Source organism: Phoxinus phoxinus (genome assembly GCF_949152265.1).
Source record: "Phoxinus phoxinus genome assembly, chromosome: 11".
Classification (NCBI taxonomy): Eukaryota; Metazoa; Chordata; class Actinopteri; order Cypriniformes; family Leuciscidae; genus Phoxinus; species Phoxinus phoxinus.
This window is the reverse complement of record NC_136886.1, coordinates 7,231,886-7,248,881: the sequence shown is the minus strand read 5'-3', so window position 1 is coordinate 7,248,881 and position 16,996 is coordinate 7,231,886. Positions and strand designations below refer to the sequence as shown.

General features: G+C 36.0%; 2 protein-coding genes across 3 annotated transcripts; both read left to right on the top strand.

Annotated features, from left to right (window-relative positions):
• Window positions 1-4,366: 4,366 nt before the first annotated feature.
• On the top strand, window positions 4,367-8,449 carry LOC307007066 (protein FAM3C). Its single transcript, XM_079628730.1, has 9 exons — window positions 4,367-4,515; window positions 4,594-4,680; window positions 4,798-4,836; window positions 4,925-5,048; window positions 5,913-5,971; window positions 6,150-6,200; window positions 6,310-6,394; window positions 6,499-6,625; window positions 8,087-8,449. The coding sequence occupies exons 1-9, from the start codon at window positions 4,503-4,505 to the stop codon at window positions 8,180-8,182; spliced, it is 681 nt and encodes a 226-aa protein (XP_079484856.1). The 5' UTR covers window positions 4,367-4,502; the 3' UTR covers window positions 8,183-8,449.
• Window positions 8,443-16,508, top strand: LOC307007067 (protein FAM107B). 2 transcript variants are annotated; one of them, XM_079628732.1, is made up of 5 exons: window positions 8,443-8,889; window positions 10,231-10,288; window positions 10,599-10,803; window positions 12,442-12,589; window positions 14,240-16,508. In XM_079628732.1, exons 1-5 carry the CDS (start codon window positions 8,866-8,868, stop codon window positions 14,354-14,356), a joined length of 552 nt encoding a protein of 183 aa, XP_079484858.1. In that variant the 5' UTR covers window positions 8,443-8,865; the 3' UTR covers window positions 14,357-16,508. The 2 variants fall into 2 exon arrangements, with proteins under 2 accessions (XP_079484858.1, XP_079484857.1); XM_079628731.1 differs by having other exon boundaries at window positions 10,231-10,297; window positions 14,240-16,485.
• Window positions 16,509-16,996: the final 488 nt, after the last annotated feature.

Here is a 16,996-nt window from a genome sequence, read left to right as displayed (position 1 = left end):
GACAGCCTGTAATTGAAAATTCTGTGCCTGCCGGAGAGATTGAGTCCTGGGAAAGGCAGCATGAGGTCTCGGCGGAGTGGAAAGGCCTCATCAGCCACAAACACATGTGGCTGTGGTCCCACCTGCACCTGGCAGCAGAGCACCCTGTGTCAAGGGTCCCATCTCGAAGTGCCTGGCCGAAGGTGGAGTTAGCCAGCACACCGCCATCGCTTGTCCTCCCGTAGCTGCTGACATCCACTACCCGTACACAGTACTGGGCATCTACCACTGCCAGGAGCACAACAGAGTAAGTCCCTTTGTAGTTGGAGAACAGGGACCCTGAGTTGTCAGGGGCCCTGACTACAACATGTTTGCCATCGATGGACCCAAGGCAGTTAGGAAAGTTCCACCGATGGAGGAAGTCAGTGGCGATGCACCAAGGCGTCCCATATTGCCCTGGCGACCTCTCCGACAATCCCTGCCACAGTGCTCACTCCCACACGATAGCTGAAAGCTATCCAAGAATCTGCAAAAAAACTAAACTAATTACTTGAACAAAATGAACAAACAAACAAAATCTGTGGTGAACAGAAGCTAAGTACTTTTTTTTCCATCTCAACAAACTTCCTCTAAGAAACTCAAAATTCTGCTTTTAGATTAACCCCTTATAACGGCCACAGCCATTACATATTTCAAACAGAAATATAACCTAAACTAATCTTGACAAACTATATATCATTTGAAAGTTTACAATCTCTAGTTGTATATTGTAAATATTTGGTGACTGATTTTCAAAATAAATGACAGAGGAGCCATAATTTAGCAATTTGCAACAGGAATATTTTCATACTCCTAAGGCGTGTTCAGACAAATATGAACAGGAAAAATCATGAAAGAATGGTAGAAACCTCAGTTTGTTTACATGCCGAGAGTTCAAAAGATAGCATCCATTCAATTCTTTTAGAAAAAAAGGTCTGAAAATTTTTCAAATATAAAGATTCTATATATTATTCATTCAAAAATAATAGATTCACCATTTGTGATGTGGCAGCGAGCTATAATGCACATACGTGTTCTTTTTGTGTTTCTTAGAGGTTGAATTAATTTCAAAATCTGCCAAACTTCCAATACTACTTCTGAATAGGATGTCTACTTCATAAATTGTATGAAAATTGTAAAAAGAATGGTTCAGATCACTCAAACAACATATGGAAATGGAGGCGCCCTTATATGGGCAGTAATGTCAACTAGTGAAAAAGTTTGGTACTGCGCCCAAACAAAATCTTACTGAAAACGTATTTTTTGAGATATCAACCTAAAATTGAAAACACATCTTGTTCAGATTTTTGGCATTGATTTTTGTTTTGCTGCATTTTTAGAGTCCACCAGGTTTTGAAAATATATATTTTATATCAAATATGAATAATAAAAAATTTAACATTGTACATTTTCATAAACTCAAACTTCAAAAACTTGTTTTCTGTCTTCTTTAAAACAAGACCAATCTTACATATATATTCCAAAGCATTCTTGAATTACAACCATTTAAGTTCGGAATGTGCATTCATGTCTATAAAAAAGGGGGTGCTGCTTAATTGAGTAGCCTAATAATAATCTAATGATATAATAGTCACAGTTCACTTTTAATGCTTATACCTGATTATACTTAAGTGACAAGTAAGGACTTTTACTTGTATCACTATCAGAGTATTTTTACAGTGTTGTATAACTTAACTACTTTTTTCTTTATAATTAAATAATCTTAATACTTGGTCCACAACTGGTAAATATCATTTAACAACCAATGAAAACAATATCCAATATCCAACCCATTGAAAATACAAAACGAAATACTTAAAAATATATAAACAAACAAATTAAAACACAAAGAACAAAAATATACAAACTCACCGTAGACAAATTGCGAGGCGCTCCGCCGCATTAATAGCGCGCCGATAGGTGGTCTCCTGCCTCGCAATTCGCCGCCCCAGTTTTGACAGCAGGTTATCAAACTGGTTCCTGTCCTGCCCGAAGTATCGCTGGGACGAACCTGCTGTCATCCAGCCGCAGCTCCTGCACCAGCCGGTGATTCTCCAAGCTGCTGACGGGCTTGGAGAATCTCATGCACCCACACCGATCTCCGACGTCTTGTCCGCAGGTAGAGCAATGCCACACCACACGGAACAACTTTTGCTCATCCATAATGTTGTGAGTTTGATAAGAAAAAGCCGCTTAACACTATTTTTATAGGCAACATTTTCGCGCTTGTTTTACAGCGGGAATGCAATTCATTTGCTCAAAACAACACCGATTTGACCAATAGCATTAAGGGTAGGACCAGGGGCCTCATTTATTAAACTGTGCGTAGCCTAGGATCCTTACTAAAAGTGTACGTGCGCCCAAAAGCCAGAAATTGCGTGCGCAAAAAAATATTCAGACTTATAAAACCGTGCGTACGCCAGAACCTGCGCAGGATTCACTTCATAAATCCCACTCAGCGGAAGATTGTGCGCACATGCGTCTCCTCCCCGAAATAACCATATATGGAGCTTACAACGCCTAGTTTTACTATGCATATCCTCATCTGCATATCATTTGCATATGATTATTCATCCACGTGATAACATGTTTAACGGTACAAGACATTAGGAAAATATGAAATACGGATGTGCCGTCACATTACATTAATAAAAATAATTTAGTAGCCTATCCTTGCCTTGTTTTTGAATAATTAAATCAAATAGCCTAGTGTAAAATACATTTCAGAGAAAGTTTTTCTCAATCTTTTCCACTGACCAAATAGTATTTTTAATTGATTTATATTTTTAATGGAAACATAGATAGACCTTTGTTGTGCATTATATTTGCACAATCTGCTATTATCATGATAAGCAATTATCTCTGTAGTTAAAACATTAAAACACAACATGCCAAAGGAAAAGTGTTCAAAAGCATTGCATCCACAACAAATATTTATAGGCTATTTATATATATAGGCTAAATATATATTAACTTTTCAGTAGATTTAATGCAGGCTAGTTTAAGTGTTTAACTCCATTAATGAGAATGGCAAATTTAATCTAAATGTTTATATCGGAAGTAAAACCTATTTTAAATCATTATTTTATTTAAACTATAATTGTGAACATGCACTGTAGCCTATTATGATTAGGACTCATAATGAAGATTTACAGTTTTACTTCATCTGCCGGTTAGATATGCGTCAGTTTCACTAACGGCCCAACGCGCTCGCTGGCGCGGACATTTAAGATGTGGATATTTGCTTCAAGTGATAGGCTTGGTGAGTGAAATTATATTTGAATTATCTTTCTGTATATGTATAATTTAATTTCGATTTTCTGTCTAAAAAAGTCACCAAAAAGACATTTAACTCCAGCTCACCATCGGTGTCGCCAAACTGCTCCGTCTCCAAAACGTTCGTACGCATGGGTCAGAGTTTGCGTGCAGGTGCGCACATTTTCCCGTCAAGTTTGTTTTTATAAATCACAACTTATGCGTAGGAAGTGGCGTACGCCTCTTTCAGGGCCTGTTTTGTGCGTACGCACCGGTTATAAATGAGGCCCCAGGACAGTAGCATATTATAATGTAGACTGCACACACAAATCAATGTTAATTAAAGACCAAGTCTAGTAAACGTCCTATAAACTGCATGTTGAAATTAGACTCGCCGTTGAAAATGAAAACAAAAGCCACACCACACACATGGAATTTGTTTATTTCGTTAGCAAAGTAGGCTAAATATATAATTGTCTTTCCATCGGTCATTTTCTTACTTTCACATTTAAAATATTGAATTGTTAACTCTAGGCTATACCCTACGTGTGGCCAGTCTGCACAAATACTGATCAATATGCTTATTTGCTTTGTGGCCCCTTCAAATACAGTTTTAAAAAAGATTAAACATTCGATATACGTCATGAACCTTGAATCTTGCACTGAATTCGCTCTCGCCGGCGGCGGTGTGAACGCACAGAAAGGGTTGGGCAGTTAATATAAATATTAGGCAGTTAATATAAACAAATATCAAGCAAAAACATAAATTGTGCCTTAGTTTTTACCGCATTTTGTGCGTAAATTAAACAAATTAGACGCTTTGCAGTTGTTAAATATATCATTTTGGATGTGTTGTTTATAGCTGCATAAAAGTTTGTAAAATTGACAGGATATCTTTGCTTGGGGCATTTGGAAATAAAGCTTGTCTATTTCCGAATGTAATCGAATGTATCTAATGATTATACTGTGTGTGTGTGTGTGTGTGTGTGTGTGTGTGTGTGTGTGTGTGTGTGTGTGTGTGTGTGTGTGTGTGTGTTAAATAAAATACACAGATAGCAACAGACACACCCTGTTGAATCAAGTTTCACAGGCTATTACTCTGTGAACATTCAAACAGGAAACAACTCAGAAGTAAGGGAGAGAGAAAACACATTTCTTAAGGTTTGAAATCATTTTAATGTTGCATCAGGCCCTTGAGAAGCCCAGAAGAGTATTTTGTGCTACCAAAAATGAGACTTAAAGGTAAATAAAGCGTTTTTGGCATTTCTGATTAGTTTGTGACAATAATAATGACATATTAATTGTGATATTAATTTACAGAATGTGTTCTCGTAACAATTCTGATCATCTTAATATGCTGTTTCTCCGTCAAATGGTCAAAACACCAAGAAGCTGCCAAACGATCATGTAATGTATACTGTATGGTGGTGACAGCTTGTGTCATGCATGAGAATTTGTTCATCCATTTCAATTTTATTACTATTAGATTTTAATTTCTCTAAAATTAGGGCCTTTATATTTCAGATGAAGTTAATGGTTTTGTGACAGACTGTGATAATCCAGGTAAGATTCATTTGTATGTTTTTGTGGATTGCATGGGTGATTGCAGTACTGTATTTTTTTCATGCAACTTGTATATCTCTCTGTGCAGGTCTGTTTAAGGCTCATTTCAATTGCTGTCCACTTAAACACTGCCCTGCCAACTACTTCCCATTCCACCTTTACAGCGGTGTAGCCGACATGGTGGCTGCAAAAATCTGCTTAAACAATACAATGTAAGAACCGTCACATCATGTAGCTTATTCATGAGAGACTAACACAGCATTAAAGGGATAGTTCAATGTTCACCTCATGTTGTTCCAAACCTGTATGAGTTGGTAACCAGACATACAGGTTTGGAACAACATGAGGGTGAGTAATTAATGACAAAATGTTCATTTTGGGGTGAACTATCCCTTTAAAGGAAGTTAAAAGAAATCACCAAAAAATTCTGTAATTTACTAAAAGAATAACAGTATATAGTAGATATTTTTTAAATAATGTTCATGCTGTTTGTGCATTATTTGTTTGAAAGCTTACAGTTGTACAGCTTTCATATATTAACATATTTTTGGTGAATATGTTAATTAATCAATTGCTTAGTAAAACAGGCCAATTTAATCAGTTAAAAAGTATATAAAATTGTTTAAATGTGGTTAGCTGTTGAACAAGCAAGATTCAGATAGTTACAAATGTATGAGATTATAACAAATTGGATTTATTGATTATAAATCATATACAACTAGTTATTGAGTATATAAAGCACATTCAGTTTATAACATTTACATTTATGCATTTGGCAGACGCTTTTATCCAAAGCGACTGACATTGCATTACCCTATACATTTATACATAGGTATGTGCAATCCCCTGGGATCGAACCCACAACCTTTAGATGTTAACACAATGCTCTTACCACTGAGCTACAGGAAAGCTATTACAGAAATAAGTACTATTATAGAAATTTCATTACTTGTTTCATTTATGCATGACTGGCAAATATGCTTCACATTAAGATGTATTGAGAGTGAGTAAATGACAATTTTTCATTTTTGTAATGCTTATAGATGCTAAAATAGCACAAATGTTCCTCTCTACAGCATCATGGGTGGCATCAGGAATAATGCAGGAGAAGGGCTGAACATTGTGATAGCAAATGGTTCGTTTACTACACATAATTATGCAGGATTAAATTTTTCTTGTTTATTTCAAAACATTTGAATTTTGACATGGGTTACTATATTTATCTGTATTTTTATACATGTTTGCAAACAATTAATAATAATTATGGAAATAAAATTCAATTTGAATAATTCACTCTTTTTGTTTTTTCTTAGGTGGAACCGGTGAGGTTTTAAGAAATGATTACTTTAATGTGAAATCTAAAGGTAGGTCTCTTAATAGATGGCATGCAAGAAATGTAATATATTAAATCTAAATTTAATTGAACACATAAAGCGATCTTGACATACGGAAACACTTATTTTATCCTTCAAGGTCCCGAGGAATTACTTGCCTATCTAAAGACACTAAAGCCAGGAAATATAGTGCTTGTGGCCTCACACATCGACCCTACACCACAGTAAAAATCTGTCAGCCTTCAGACAGCATCAACATGATTAACCTGGGTTTTGAGTTGAATAATTCATACATGTCTGACTTCCACTGCCACCATCTCTCTTCTAGACTGACTGATGAGATTAGAGAGATATTCGCTGCACTGGGCAGCACCATGGTCACATCCCTGAAGCCCAGGGATAACTGGGTATTCGCCGGCACCTATGGAATAAAGGAAGCTAGGCCTTTTGAAAAGGTTGGAACGTCTTGTTCTTTTTCCTTCTTTTTTAATTGCTTTCACAATCTGAGCAATGAGCGATTTTGTGTGTTAAGTTCAGCTCTCAGATAGTTTTTTTTTATTAATGTAAATGGAATATACATAGGTTTTTTGGCCTTGGCGGACTAGATCTGCTATGGTGGCTTCTGCTGCAGATAAAATACGGCTTGCTTCTGTTAAATACCCAGAGCATAAAATAAAATTAAATAAAAGGAAAAACGCTGCTGCAGCTAGAGAGAGGGAGACCCCTCCAAAGCAGATAGGCAGGTGGTGCTGGGGAGGTGGAGGGCCATAATAAGAGTTAGTCAATTCGTTTGGATGCGTCGTGGTTTTAAAGGGAAATAGTAATTAGGGTGAAAACAATCCCAAAATTGGGAGCTTTGTCCCACATCCCGCAAGACATAATTAGTGTCGCACATTTCATCATGTTGTAGACAGAGAGGGAAATAACCAACCAACGCATTCGTAGAGAGGGATTTTTCTGCTGATGACAACTGCGTGGATGAAGCAAAGGAACCATGTGGACCTCATCAAAAGTCATTAAATATAGCTGCACCAGCCAGGACAACAACAACATACAAGTTCAAGATGCACTAAATCCAGGGAAAACGCTTGTTTGCATAGTGTAATAGAGGAAAATAAACTAGTTTTATGAACATTTATTTTAGTTTAAAATGTGACTTTTACCTATACTAGCATTCGGTTTATTGTATTTACAGAAGTAGACTGAATATGTCCAGTAGAGTAAATTACATTGTATCACTCGAACCTGGGCAAACTGAGTGCCAGTCACAGTGAACAAAGCTGATGATTTCAAATGTTATTAGGACGGGATGGCAAATAGGCTTCCCAACTAATGTAAATCGATATTTACATAGTATAGTAGTAAATGTATCCCTCACTCACGTGTCCCACATTTGGCTGTGGAAGTTACAATGAAACAACAAATCAGAATGCAAATAGAGATTCATGGCTGAACTGAACTATTCATTTCTATAGAATCCAGAATTATTTTAACGTCTATTGTTCAGTGGTAATTTATTATGCAATTATACTATATTATACCATTACAGTATATATATATATATATATATATATATATATATATATATATATATATATATTTATTTATTTATTTATGTAGAGAGAGAGTTTAAGTTGTGTTCATATTTTAATATTTTTATTTATTTTAGTAATTTTTGTACTTGAACTTCAACCTATTTCAGTTAGTTTTAAGGTAGCATTTAACATTTCATGTAAATTCATTACATTTGTTTTCATTTTCATCTAATATTTTTATTTTATTTCAGATTTTTTTTATCTTTTTTATTTCAATAATGAAAATGTTTTTGTTTTTTTTAAATAGTTTTAGTTTTATTGTTAATATCCACTGCTATTGTGCAAAACATTAAAATAGTTTGTTTTCTCTGTTACGTTTAGTTGATTCAAAATGATGTGGGGAAGAACGCGTATGGAGACTGGCCTGAGATGGGGGGGGTCATTGGCTGCTTACCCAGAATAACTGAGACTGAATGAGTCCGCCACATTAGCCAACCTTAGATCACCAATCCTCTGGGACATTTGAAAATGACAAATGAACAACTCTTTTTGCTATCTTCCCTCCCTAAGCAAATACAACTGAAGGAATAGTTTACTCTCATGTTTTTCCAAATCCATATAACTTCCTTTTATTAAACACACAAGGAGAGCTTTTGCATATGTTCACACATGGCTCTTTTCCAAACAAGAGCAACGTTCTGTCACAAATCACGATGATCATATTATAAAGCAAATAAAAATGTGAAAGATAACAACAGAGCTGATTCTTTTTCTCATACTGAATTCCTTCACATTGGTTCTTTTATATGAAGGTAACACTGTTGCTGTTGATATTAACAATGAGTGGGAAAACGGGAAAGTGACATCAGTTTGAACACAATCCCTCTTTTTCTCTCCCCCTCCCTCTGCTGGATTGTAGTACCAGTTAGGGCACTGTATGCAGTCTGGGTTTGCTAAAGTGTGCTTGTGCGCACGTGTGTGTGTGTGTGTGTGTGTGTGTGTGTGTGTGTGTGTGTGTGTGTGTGTGAGGGGTTTGCTTGGAGGGATGTAATTTCCCTCCTGCCTCTCCTCTTGCTCTGCATGAAGATAGCAGGTGGAATCCCAAAGAAGTTATTTCTGGAACAGTCCTGAGGCAGTGAGTGCTCTGCACCTTTGGAATAATGGGAGTGACCCATGGAAAGAAAGTAAGGATATTTTATTCCACTTAAAGCACCGGTCTATTGCTATGTTATGAGTGTAAGAACGATAAATAACTCTTATATGTGTTGATTGTAAATGGACAATAGACAACGTTTAAGACTTTAATTTGTGAAATGTATAAGTTGAAAATGTTATATTTGTTAGTTTTGTTCTGTTTATGTAATTTGTCCTATTTTTCCGGCTTCTAATCACAAAGTTTGAGCATGAGGCATTTAATCTAAACTAAAATACATGTATACAAGTTCATTAGTTTCAGTTTCTTAAGAATATGAAATCAAGGCGTGCAGTATTATTTATATAGTTTCATAGTAATAGTTTTGTTTTTAATTACAATGTTAAAAAGAAACTGAAAATAAAAAAAAATATTTTTATTTCAGTTTAACTATAGTTTAGTTTTAGTTTTTATTTATTTCCAATTAGTAATTTTAACTTATTTCAGTAACTGCCAAGGCAAGTTTTTCAAAAAAAAATAAAAAATAAATTCAGATTCATGTCAGTGAAGTAAAACGGCTTTTAGTAAGCCGTAATAGCAACTAAACCTGCATTCTTCTTGGCTCCAGACATCTTAATCTGCATAGCTTACATGTGACTTTTCAGTGTAAAAAAGGCATATATTTGATTGCAGTAACTTTAACAATAACTGATGTAGCCTACTTTCCTTTCGGTTATTTAGTCCAAGGACTCCTCGTGACTTTCCTGACACGATCACATTCTAGACAGCAGATTATGAAGGGAAAATGGAGAGTTTGTTTGGCAGGCCCAGTAATGAGCTGGCTAAATGCCAGCTGGTCCCAAAACCATTTTAGTCCAATATGATCAACCCAGCATGGTGTTAACACACACACACACACACACACACACACACACACACACACACACACACACACACACACACACACACACACACACACACACACACACACACACACACACACACACACAATGCCTCCCTTGTGTTAGTGCAAGTTTCTCTCAATACACAGGGCTATTGTCCTATTCATCAACAGCTTCAGTGATTATTTTCGATCGTTTGGATGGATAGATAAGGATGAGACAGTGCAATATCCACTTATTAACACAGTAATAGTGATAGCATGGTTTTTGGACACTGCTATGATGATAATTCCATGGTATTATTTGAAATACCATGGTATATAAATATGTTAATCACACAGTAATATGGTATATATGGTACAATGATCACTATACAGCTCATCACTGTGAAAAACAGAAGGAAACTGCTAAATAATTGAAAGATGTGTCTTCTGTAATTTGTGTTGTGGTTAAATATTATGACTAACTATAATATCCATATCCTCCCACAGGTAGATCATAATCATCAGAGTCATAATTCTGCCTGTGCTCAACCACTTATTGGACCTGGTGAATCAGGTTTTCTGTCTTTTATATTAAGTCAACATGTTTTTTTCTTTAACTCATGAAAAAAAATTAAACAAGTTTAACTTTTGTAAACAAACAAAAAAATGAGTTGAAATGACTGATTCTTTACACTGATGCTTTTCATTAATATTGCTCATTCTTTCTTAAACAATGTATTAAACTTTGGTGAATTTGATACAGCCGTGAGAAGAAGCCTATTATTTTTCAATGCAAATTAGTTTATTTTCACCTGGTGGATGATATTGGCTGTTTTCTAATAGAAGGCTCTCTTTTGCTTCTCTCCCTCCATCAGATTTAGTCTCTGATCTTGGATCAGTGATAGATCCGGATCCGACGTGGGCCAGAGAAGAGGATTTAGACCAGAGCAAGTTGCTTCCTGAGCAAACGGACAGCGGTTACTATGAGGAGCTCATCAGGCCCAAAAAGCTCCACAATCCCATCAAAGCGTCCAAGTGCCATCGGGAGCTCCAGCGAGAGCTGATTATTACACACAAAAGGTGCAAACTGACCCAGATTTTGAGCAGAAAGCATGTTCACATTTTGAGGCATGAACAAAAGCTTAGTTTCAGCCTTAAATGATCACCTGACCCAATGTCCTGTCCAATAGATGGCAGTAAAGTCAAAGTTGTGCTTGCAGTTAAAGTCACCATGAAATCAAAATTGATTTTCTTTTTTTTTTTTTTTATGGAATATTGCAGTTTTTTTTAAATATTTTTCCATGCACATATTTTTTTTTTTAAAGTGATATCTCTTCTCTTCTCTGATGATGTGTTTACTGGCCCAAGGGCGGTCCTGTCACTCACATGACATCACAGCAGTAACAAACCACAACCGTCCAATCAGTTCGCGATGGACAAAATCAAGTCCCGCCCTACATCAAGAAGCCGTTCACACAGATATACTTCAGGGAAGAAAGACTATCTCAACTTCCATTTAATGCTGACTTTAATGTAGTTTGTGAAGAGGCTCTGGCGTGGATACTTATAAAAAGTCCTAATGCATTTTCTGAAAAATGATCGCTACATTTGGTGTGTAGGCTATTTGTAAGTGAAAACAAATGATATAAAAACCGACACAATTTAAATCCTTAAAGTCGACATGAAATCAAAATTGACCCTATTTACTTTGTTAGCGCATATTACTATTCTTGTGGTGAACAATTAATCCGTGCAAGTTAATACAAAGAAACAAATTTAACTTGCCGTGGTAATCGTGGTAACCTTCCGGTTCACGAGGATTTTAAAACACACTCCTCATAGCAACGGTTCATCAGTACATGTCATTACGAAAAAAATAATCCTTTTTATCTTTCATCCATCAAGATGCTAACTGGCTTTACTTCTGAAAAGGTTTTCCTTTTTAATGACGTCACTAAGGCTGCGTGTACTATGTTAACCAAAAGCTAATCAGTTGAGGTGCGTTTGATCCATATCAGAATTACCATAATTACAAGATTCCAACTTGTAAACAGTGTTTACGTGGTTCACGTCCTCATAGAATTATCTTCTGAGAGCTCCAACTTTTACCACGTGACCGCTGTAGATCATTTTGCCCTTGATAGTGTTGCCATAGAAACACATAATTCCGAGTCTGAGGACTTGAATGACTCCGAGTTGAACGCCATGGGTTGTCATCACATAATTAAGGCAATTACGACATGGCGCATTGCAGTATTATTATCATTAGTCTATTGTATTTGTATTTGCACCTTTATAAATTGAGATAGTCTTTTGTTCCCTATTGTGACGTATATGTAATGTAGGGCGGGACTTGATTTTGCTGTGATGTCGTGTGAGTGACATATTGTCCTGCCTTCATCCCAAAGTACACATCAATCAAAGAATAAAAGAGAAGTCACAGCAAGAGACTTTGATTAAAGATTTACAGGTCACATGAATAAAAAAAAATCACTTAAAAAATAAAAACCGCAATATTCCATTAAAAACAAGAATTGTCTATTTTGATTTCATGGTGACTTTAAGGATGAACTTATTCTTCTGCTTCCACATCATTCCCTTTTCCAGCCAATTACAATGAATAAACTATTTCTATAAAAAAAAATATATATATATATATATAAACACTATAAGTAACAATACCGTAATAAGAGATTTAACACTTATCCAATCTATCAGAGGAGCAGTGATGGAGGAGAAGCCAGAGTTACAGAGAGTTCTGGAACAGAGGAATAGAGCTCAAGCTCTGAAACAAGAGAGAAAACCGGAAGAAGAAAAATCACCCCTGGAGCTGGAGTTACTGAAGAGGCAGATGAGGTTAGAGAAGGTAAACCTGAAATAACACCCCTCAAACTAAATTGATATGAGTATTCATATACTGTAAAAATACTGTATTAATTAAATGTTAGGAAGCTATTCAAATGACACAGAATATGCCCTGATTTTGTCCAGAAAATATTGATCTTTGGGGTTAACGTGATTTCACCAAGTAGAACACTTCAATCAACCAATCAGATTTGAGGGACAGTTTTTTAGTTAATGTCAAGTTTAGGCTTACAACAAGGGTCGGGGGCTTCTACACCTTTCCTATCCACCTATCATTTTCCTCTGATTTTAGGGATATATTATGGCTTGGGAAAGGGTTAGGACTATGTTTTTGGACAGGAATGTTGATTAGCAAACACAGCGACCGATCTTTGGTCCAAAAGTTGTATTAGGATCATAATGTATAACCATTTTCTATTACTTGCTCCTGCAGAAGTAAAAGTGATGTCTGGAGGGGATATTTGTGTTTAATGACCCTTCAAGTTCAATTAAACCATCAAAATATGAGGAATTATTTTTTTTTTAAACATGACGTAAGAACAAAACACTAAACTCGGTTAAGGTATTTATCTATCATAATGATTTGACAAAAAAAGGCAAACTACAGCTACATGTTTTATTTTACTGTGCAAACATAGAAAAACAAAAAAGTATACACCGACTACAACATCAGTTGTTAATATTTCGTTGGTTCTCTTTTGTATTTGCATGTGTTCATAATTTCATTGTAAAACAGCCTGGCCAAAAATTATGTTTCATTGTGTTTCATTATCATCAATAATAAAAAAAAGTTTTTTTGACTCCAAGCACAACTACCGGTACGCAATATGCTTCTTTAACACATTCTAAAGGGATAGTTCACCCAAAAAATAAAAATTCTGTCATTAATTACTCATCCTCATGTAATTCCAAACCCGCAAGACTTTCCTTCATCTTGGAAACACAAATGAAGATCTTTTTGGTGAAATCGGAGAGCTTTCTGTCCCTCAATTGACAGCTACGCAACTACCACTTTGACGCTTCAGTTCATAAAGAGATTGTAAAACTAATCATTATGAATTGAGCGGTTTAGTCCAAATTTTCTGAAGAGACATGATGAACTGAGTTAATTTAGGATTTCATTCACATTTAAATATTGATCTGTGAACATAAACAGAAGCTGAACCTGCTTGACGCGCGAGAACAAACCTCATTGGTTCTTGTGGAAGCTCAAACGTGCCGTGCAACACGAGAATGAACCTCATTGGTTCTCGCACGTCAAGCGAACGTGCTTCTGTTAATCATATAAAGCGATCGTGTCTCAACGTGATCAAGCAATCGTGTCTCTTCAGAAAAATTGGACTAAACTCCTACATTTATATGGATTAGTTTTACAATCTCTTTATGAACTTTTTGAAGCGTCAATGTGACAAAGCACTCAGATTTCTTCAAAAAGATCTTCATTTGTGTTCCGAAGATGAACAAAAGTCTTACGGGTTTGGAACGACATGAGGGTGAGGAATCACTGACAGAATTTTCATTTTGGGTGAACTAATCCTTTAAGAATATTTGAATGCATGTAGATTTGATGTAGATTTTCCTAGGCTGGACATCACTTTTGGCTATTACTGTATACCAACACCTCATAAAGAGATGATTTCATTCTTTTAAGCTTGAGAGAGAGGCCGGTGAGCAGAGGGAAAGGTCAAAGGGCGCACCCGAGTTCATTAGGGTCAAGGAGAGTCTGAAGAGGACAGCGATCGCAAGTGCTGAGGAGAAAGAGCTGTAATCACACATCACCTACAACATCATAGATCTACACGAGTGTTCATGCACCTCCAGCTGATGATTTGACAGTTCTTCATTGTTTAGAAAGCTTGGGTTTGGATTTTGAACGAAATCCAAAAATGTGAAAGAACAATATTGAGGACAAGAAAGTTGAAAATGTTGGCTAATGATATGTCAGTGTTACAAAATGTTAGGTACTTATATAATGGTCTCTCATAATATTTCATGTATTGCACCTTAATTGCTGATTAAGCGGCTGTCATTTGCACACACAAGAACAGAATAACTCCGACTGGAACTGTATCTAGTGTTTGTGTATAGAAATTATTGGTCTGCCATATTTATAGATGATGCACTTTTATGCTTTGGTATTCCTAACAAATCTTGGGTCATGTAATCCTACCAACACAATGCAATGTGTGAACAGACAGCAGTCATGTCCACTTTTTCCACATTTATCTTTTGTTGTTTAAATATGTTTTAAATAATTTGGTATGTTCAAATACGCATACTAGTTTTGCGGTATGTATACGGTGCACAGTATTCATGTTTTCTATGTGCACGTTATAACATGGATCTCCTACGTTTAACAAAATGCGCAGTATACAACCAGAGCATAGGACACTGTATCCCATAATGCAATGCGTTAGACTTGATTGTCCATTTCTAGCATGACGAATGAACTGCCATTGTCAATTGCAAATTAACATCTCTTTTTCTTGATTTACTATTTGATCAGACAGGAAAAATGTTATTTAATTGCAAATTTTTTTTTCTAATGGTCAGTGTCACTGCATAATGCAAATTTCTTTATTATTAAGTCATTGTTGATTTAAACTTTTTGTATAAGTTACTTTTTACTGTTATCTTTTATCTAATTTACAGATCAAAAATGACCGGCCTCTTAAATTGCTTACTTCTCATAATGCAATATTATCAACAAATATTGTATTGAATCTTTTTGTCTACTTGTTTTCTTTCAATTTGCACAGGTATTGTATTTCTTTTTGAAACTGATTGATCTGAGCAGTTCCAAAAAGAAATCTGTGCAAAGTGAAAGTGAAAACAATTGAATCTAACATTTGGCGATAACAAAATATGTATAAGCAATTTTTTTTCAGCCAGTCATTTTTGACTGGGAACAAGGTGGGGGGAAAAGTAAAAAAATATATATTTTGGAAAGTTGTTACCCTGTGTGAGTAAAGTCAGTAAGTTATAGTCCAATGCTATAATAACATTAAAGCTAGGGTAGGAAAAGAGACGCTAACAATAGCAAGCTAGCTTTGACAGCATAAGAACCCAACCTTCCTATCAGAGCTCATTACAAAAATAGCCACGCCTCCTTGATGAACGCGCAAGGCCAGAGCAGAGTATGCAAAGCGTCATGAGAGATGGCGTTAAATTACCTCATGTTGCAAACCACATAGCCTAGCATTACAATAATAATTAACGTAAACAACTTAAAGAGTTCTAACTGACCACAGATTCATTTCGGCGTTGATAGTGTTGACAAACGCATGAATCCGAGTCTAAGGACGCGAACGGGTCCGGGTAACGTCTCGGGTTGCCATCTTGTAATTACGGTTATGGCATGTCGTGAACGCAGCATAAGCTCTTTGTTTTGGTTCAGGAGGAAATGTAAAAGATGGCTGCTGTTTGTTTGCGGTGCTCGGTGACTGTGTGTCCACAAGTCTGTATGGAGCAGGGTGCGCAGAGATATGCAAATACATACTCTGATAGGTAGCTAGGTATGACGGCTCGAATGCAACGATTTGACGAACATTTTTTGGTCCTGAGACTTCCAATATTTAGACCACTTCTATTATTGATTGCTGTCAGGATGTGAAGAGAGTTTCAACCAGTATAACAAAAGTGTTCATGAAAAACACTGCCTAGTGCCTACCCTAGATTTAACTAGCATTTTCAGGAAAAAGATAATCCTCTCTGGGTTAAAACCACCGGAACATAACATGAGGGTTTGCTTAAGAGCTTTCCCACTCATATGATGCTGACATCATAAAGCACATGATGTTGATCTCTAATGATGTTTTGGCTAACAACACAACATCGTTTTTTGTAAATATGTTTTGTACATTTTCTTAGTCTTTAAATAAAGAGATTTTGACAGTTTGAGTGTATGCTCTGAAAGTACCAACCACAGTCTGCCATTGCATAGCACTTTGATGTGAACTTTATTTGCATTGTACACAAAGATTTTACTGAACACACACAATGCATAGACAAGGAGTGTTTATTCATAACGTGCTACTACCTGTATATCTTTAAGGGTACAAATCATTGGCTCTTCGTAACTCCATCGATAACACATGATGCATTGCATCCATACATTTGTAGCTTTTACAAAAAAAGATATACAATATATGTATACATCTTCTTCCTGTATAATACACATACTGTATTTGTGTCTACTCTACACTTCCTGAACTTTCATGTGAAAATATAATGAAGAAAAAAAAGTCATAATTGATCAAGGATCTACTAAAAACCCAGGGTGTAGCTTTCGTTAGTACTGTTCAAAGCCACAGTAATTCATAGATGACTTCTAAATGATATTTAATCAGCCCTTCTGAGGCAGTTTGCATAATTACCATAATTACTATAACTGATTGCTGAACTGCTC

Bases quoted from the DNA above. Each gene is read 5' to 3' on its own strand.
- LOC307007066 (XM_079628730.1), top strand. The intron at 4,837-4,924 runs GTAAGATTCATT...CTCTCTGTGCAG, and splicing joins GACAGACTGTGATAATCCAG to GTCTGTTTAAGGCTCATTTC. The intron at 6,395-6,498 runs GTAAAAATCTGT...TCTCTCTTCTAG, and splicing joins CACATCGACCCTACACCACA to ACTGACTGATGAGATTAGAG.
- LOC307007067 (XM_079628731.1), top strand. From the start codon at position 8,866: ATGGGAGTGACCCATGGAAAGAAA. The intron at 8,890-10,230 runs GTAAGGATATTT...ATCCTCCCACAG, and splicing joins GAGTGACCCATGGAAAGAAA to GTAGATCATAATCATCAGAG. The intron at 12,590-14,239 runs GTAAACCTGAAA...CATTCTTTTAAG, and splicing joins GGCAGATGAGGTTAGAGAAG to CTTGAGAGAGAGGCCGGTGA.